This window comes from Cyclopterus lumpus, chromosome 20 (genome assembly GCF_009769545.1).
Source record: "Cyclopterus lumpus isolate fCycLum1 chromosome 20, fCycLum1.pri, whole genome shotgun sequence".
NCBI lineage: Eukaryota > Metazoa > Chordata > Actinopteri > Perciformes > Cyclopteridae > Cyclopterus > Cyclopterus lumpus.
The window spans coordinates 19972216-19978215 of record NC_046985.1 but is presented as its reverse complement, the minus strand read 5'-3'; the positions used below and the strand labels follow the sequence as shown (position 1 = coordinate 19978215).

The 6000-nt window shown below is 46.1% G+C and overlaps 1 protein-coding gene across 1 annotated transcript in view; it reads left to right on the top strand.

The window, feature by feature from the left end:
* Positions 1-6000, top strand: part of si:dkey-225n22.4 (collagen alpha-1(XXI) chain) — a 79409-nt gene that overhangs the window by 65480 nt on the left and 7929 nt on the right. The window contains exons 22-25 of the mRNA XM_034559929.1: positions 1877-1948; positions 2357-2392; positions 3313-3357; positions 5880-5912. Of these exons, the coding sequence (XP_034415820.1) occupies positions 1877-1948; positions 2357-2392; positions 3313-3357; positions 5880-5912 (186 nt within the window). The remainder of the gene's footprint in view (positions 1-1876; positions 1949-2356; positions 2393-3312; positions 3358-5879; positions 5913-6000) is intronic.

Genomic DNA, 6000 nt, shown 5'->3' with positions numbered 1-6000 from the left:
TGTATATGTGTGTGTGTGCTTGTGTTTGTGAGTGTGTGTGTGTGCTTGTGTGTGTGCTTGTGTGTGTGTTTGTGAGTGTGTGTGTGTGCTTGTGTGTGTGTTTGTGAGTGTGTGTGTGCTTGTGTGTGTGCTTGTGTATGTGTGTGTGTGTTTGTGAGTGGACCTGGTCCATCTCATTTCTCTCTTAGTACCTCCTGACTAAGCCGTCACATTCAGCCCAAAGCACAGTGTCTGTCTCTTTGATCTCCCCCTCTCATGCCCTCCCCCCCCCCCCCCCCCTCCCTCTCCTTTTCCTTCTCTCCCTCGATATCTCTCTTTATCCAGGGAGCCCAGGGAGAGATCGGCCGACATGGTCCCGAGGTCCGTACATTGAACGTTATAATGAGTTATTATTATGCCGCTGGGCTTAACCAAGTTATTAAAATGACCGTTAGCAGCTGAAACTTTAAGTAATGTACATATTAATACAACTATAGGTACATTTACTTGAGTCCACCCAGCAGCATACTTTCTAGATTGGCCCATGCTGTTTAACAGGGAAGAGACCAGCAACATGATTGGCTGAGAGTACGTGATCAATCACATGATCGATTCTCCCCTTCACACGCTGATGTGCCCCCACCTGCGCGCTGGTCTTGGCTTTATTAGAGCTCTACGGTGTAGTCAACAGAAGTGTCGTCACACACATGTCTGGTTGTATTTAGGGCCAGTGTGGAGATCCAGGGCTCACTGGTCCTGTTGGTCCACCGGGCCAGAAGGTGTGTGGGGCAGCAGATGACAATGTTGTGTCTTCACTGCTTTGCAGCTTTATGATTGTCTTTGGGTGCCTCCTGGTATTTTCTCTCATACCTACTTTATTTCATCTTACACTAGATAATCACATTATACCTCGTGTCGCCAGATCTTAGCTCTGTCCAAAGTGAAATTTAAAAAAAATAAACACACGCACGTGCACACACAAAAAAGCGCATGCACACACACACAAACATGCACACAACCACAAACATGCACACACACACACAAACATGCACACACACACAGAAACATGCACAGGCACACGCACACACACGCGCGCAGACACACACACACACACACACAGAAACATGCACACACACACGCGCACAGACACACACACACGCACAGACGCACACACACGCACAGACACACACACGCACAGACACACACACACACACACACACACACACGCACGGACACATACACACACACACGCACAGACACACACACACACACACACACACAGACACACACACACACACACGCACAGACACACACACACACACACACATGTGTGTGTGCCCCCACCTGCGCGCTGGTCTTGGCTTTATTAGAGCTCACACGCACAGACGCACACACACGCACAGACACACACACGCACAGACGCACACACACGCACAGACACACACACGCACAGACACACACGCACGGACACATACACACGCACAGACACACACGCACAGACATACACACACGCACAGACACACACACACGCACAGACACACACACACACACACGCACACACACACACGCACGGACACATACACACACACACGCACAGACACACACACACACACACACAGACACACACACACACACACACGCACAGACACACACACACACACACACGCACAGACACACACACACACGCACGGACACACACACACACACACACACACACACAGACACACACACACACTGCTCAAGGTTGATATCCTTTTCTCTGCTTCCTTGTTGGATTTCAAACAAAGACATGATGGTTTTCCATAAATGTTGAAGGAACACTGCAGAATATGATCATTGTATTTTCTTTAATGAAAACCATTGATCTTCAGACATCAATAATCTTTCACCTCTACAGGGCTCAACAGGGGAGTCAGGTGTTCCAGGGCTACCGGGTGCCACGGGGCTGTTGGGGTTCAAAGGTCACACGGTAAAAGTCAACTCTTATATTAGCGTACATGAACCATTTCAAATAAAATACCTGGATGTTTTGTTTGGACTTAATGAAGTCTATAATGTGCAGTTCATGAATGATTTATAACTTTGGCTCTGAGTTCATTTGAATGTTGTACTGTAGATGGTGACAGCTTTACATGATACATACTGTTCATGTATTATTCATTTAGATGACATGATTCATTTTAATGGTGCTAAAGGTGAGAAGCAGTACGCCCAGGCTCATAAATCCCTGATCGGGATCATGATCCCTATGTTACCGACAAAGTGATGCTCCTCTTATGATCCCCCAAACTGTTGTTTGGAAGTCACTGTCAGTGTCAAACAAACGAAGCAGAACTCCAATAAGTCGGACATGTTCTAATGTTCAGTGTATCTTTAGGGCGCGAGAGGAGCGACGGGCTCTAAAGGATGCCAGGTATTACACCTTACACTTCTGAACGTCTGATACACAGGTCACTGTTCAGTCACATTAAGAAACACAACTTGAGGATTACCAACTTGCTCTGTATCAACCCATGTTGTTGGCAGACTGGCCGGGTGGTGATTCCACAGAACAGAGCAAAGGGGCTCAATGTTAGCATTCAGATGGAAGTAACTAGAACATTGTATGAATGGCTGCTACTGTTGTAATGAACAGAGCACCAGTCACATGATGACTGCTCTGATTCAGTTGCACCAATGCAGCACAATGTGAGAGGAAGGAGAGCTGCAGAGATGCAGAGCTGCAGAGCTGCAGAGATGCAGAGATGCAGAGATGCAGAGCTGCAGAGCTGCAGAGCTGCAGAGATGCAGAGATGCAGAGCTGCAGAGCTGCAGAGCTGCAGAGATGCAGAGCTGCAGAGCTGCAGAGCTGCAGAGATGCAGAGCTGCAGAGCTGCAGAGCTGCAGAGCTGCAGAGCTGCAGAGATGCAGAGATGCAGAGACGCAGCTCAAGCTGGTTAAAGGGCACCAGGAGCCTCTCTTATTGGCTGATCGTGGTATCATGACCTTTTCTCTCCACAGACACACACACGTACACACACACACACACACACACACACACACACATTCATACACACACACACACACACACACACACACACAGACAGACACATACACAGACGGACAGACAGACAGACACATACACAGACAGACAGACAGACAGATGGACAGACAGACACATACACAGACAGACACACAGACAGACAGACAGACAGACACATACACAGACAGACACACAGACAGACAGACAGACAGACACATACACAGACAGACACACAGACAGACAGACAGACAGACAGACAGGTATGTAAACAAACTTACACAAACATTTAATCACGATGTATCGCTTTGCAGGGGGAGCAAGGCAGAGATGGAGATCCAGGGATTCCTGGTGTACCTGTGAGTGTAATGTCACACTGCATCCACTGGGTGGCAGCGAAGCTTGTTTCAATAGGTCTACAGTAACACGGTTTCCGAGGTAGAAATATGTGTGCATGTGTGGACTAAGTTATGAGGACCAAATGTCCCCACAAGGAGGAGGAGGGACATCTTCAGTCATCGCTTACAAGGAGCTCAACCGTGGTTAGAACTTGACTTTCTTCTTTTGGAGAGTCAGTCAGTAGTTAATAACATAAATCCTCCGGTACAAGTCACCATAAAGACTTTATAGATATGATAATACACTGTACTAATATAACTCCTCTCTGAAAATGACTTTAGAAGTTGTTTTGCAAGGTTAAAATTAGACAGTGAATAAAACACATATAAATGCAATAAAGCATTAAAGTGAAAACCGCCGTACGGAGCAAGAACACAACTACATGACAAGAGACACAATACAAATGAGAGAAAAAAACAGCACGGAAGCTCCAGAAATCAAATATCGAAATGTATTCTGAAGAAGACAACTTTCAGCATGGACACGCAGGAGAACTGAAGAATCTGTTTAGGAGAGTTGATCCAGATCCTCCTTAAGGCGAAGCCAGGGCTCTGGTGTTTAGACTCAACCACATGATCTGTTCAACAATGCAGACAGGCATTCAACCTGTTGTGAACGGCTGTTTGTGAAGGCTCCCCGCCCTAGTCCACGTGTCCTTGAGCAAGACACTTAACCCTGAGTTGTTCCCTGTAGCTGTCCTACAGTGTGTTAATGTAACATGACTGTTAGTCACTTTGGATAAAAGAGCTAAATGACATGAAATGTAAATATGTGTGAGTTAGTCCAGACTAGCTGTCTCTCATGTGCTAGACTAAGTTACGCTGGACCTTCAAGTATTCTTCATAACTCCACAAGGTAGAATAAGGATTCATACGGTGGGAGAAGCAGCATTGCAAAACGGATTCAACCTGTTAATCCACATTGATATTAGCATCCTCATCAATAATTGGCTTCAATCGTGACACTAAATGAGAAGCATTTAAGAATTGATGAGCAAGTATTGATTACTGAGGCATCGATGACCACGTTCCCAGATGAGGTTGAGACGATGCATCCAGTCAGAGTTGTGTGTGTGTGTGTGTGTGCGCTGTATTGCATCACATTGAGTCAGAGTTGTGTAATGTTCCGCTCACAGCTCCACAGTGTGACTCAATGCGTCAGCAGTGAATCACAAAGCTCACTGCTGGAATGACAGATTGTTGTCTTTAGACAGACTTCCTAATACTTACTGAGCCTGCACTGGCGTTGAGGAGAGGGTGTGTTCCTGGTTCCCCCCCTCGTTGACTGGCTGGGGGGCTGTGGCTCAGAGTTTCAATCCCCAGCATGTTGAAGTGCCCTTGGGCAGGATACGGAACCCCAAATGGCTCTCCAAGGCGGTGCCGTGTGACGGTGCATTAGTCCTTTTACCATTTACTGGAAAGAGACGTGGCATTTAGAGAACGGGGAGCATTGCTCCGAGATCAGTACGGATTGAAACAGCATCTTTGTAACAAACCAGCTGCATCTGAGGGCTAATATTTGGCAAAGCAAATGTTTTGTTAGTTACCATCTCATCAGTAGATTGAGTTTGCTCAGTTGCGATGGAACTGAAGATATTAATAATGAAAATATTCATGATTCTGAGCATTGCTAGATTATATCATTCATATGACTTGAACGTCAAGGTTGATCCCACAAACACTGAAATGCATCCTGTCAATCACAGAAAAGGGAAAACGGTTTCTTCTTGAGAATTATATGACAACAGCTTCAGGCAGGAAAGACAGGGCTGGGATATGAGGCTCTGGCACCCATGTGCACTGGAACTGGCTAGCATTACTGCTTTATGTTATCAGTGTGGATATTTAAGTCCACAGTGTCTTTACATGTGACCCATCTCTCAAGAGCCAGCTGTGTTTATGTTGAGCATGTGGTTTGCATATTAATCTCCAACGAGCAGGTTATTGCGTGATGCTTCAAGCATGTTGGGCAGAGCAGCTTTTCATTGTGTTTTTTGAAATGGCAGACTGAATATGGGGAGAGGGTAGATGTGGCAGCTAGGCGGCAGGCGCTGGAACCATCCGGCTCCGAAGGCGCTCCAGAACTGTTTGTGTACTGTGGGCATCACAATGCTTTAAAAAGTAGTCCCCCATGACACTCAAGTCCTTGGACAACATGTTCTCAAAGCTGACCGAGATAGCAACGGTTTATTTGTTCCCGACATGACGGTTGAAATCACTTCGCAGTTAAGAAGAACTTGTGGATGGGAAAGAGGAAGCATTTTAAGGGAAGTAGAACACACCCAGAGCCTTTTTTAGCACAAAACAAAAAGGCTTTCGAGAATGCAGTACAATGACCCATCTAAAACATTGTGTGAGCCACCGGTTTTGACAGTAAAGAAGACGCTTCTGCATTAGCAATGCTCCTCTGACATACTAAATCAGTCTTTGATATGTAAGCTGAAGTTTGTAACTGTCTCTCTCTCTTTTCTTTCTTCCGTCAGGGCGAAGTGGGACCCATGGGAAGGAAAGGAGAGGTTTGTCAAATTAGACTTTACGGTATTAGATATAATCCGTTCTGTCTTATTCTGAAGTGCAGTGAGAAGCCCTGTCAAGCCTGCGCTG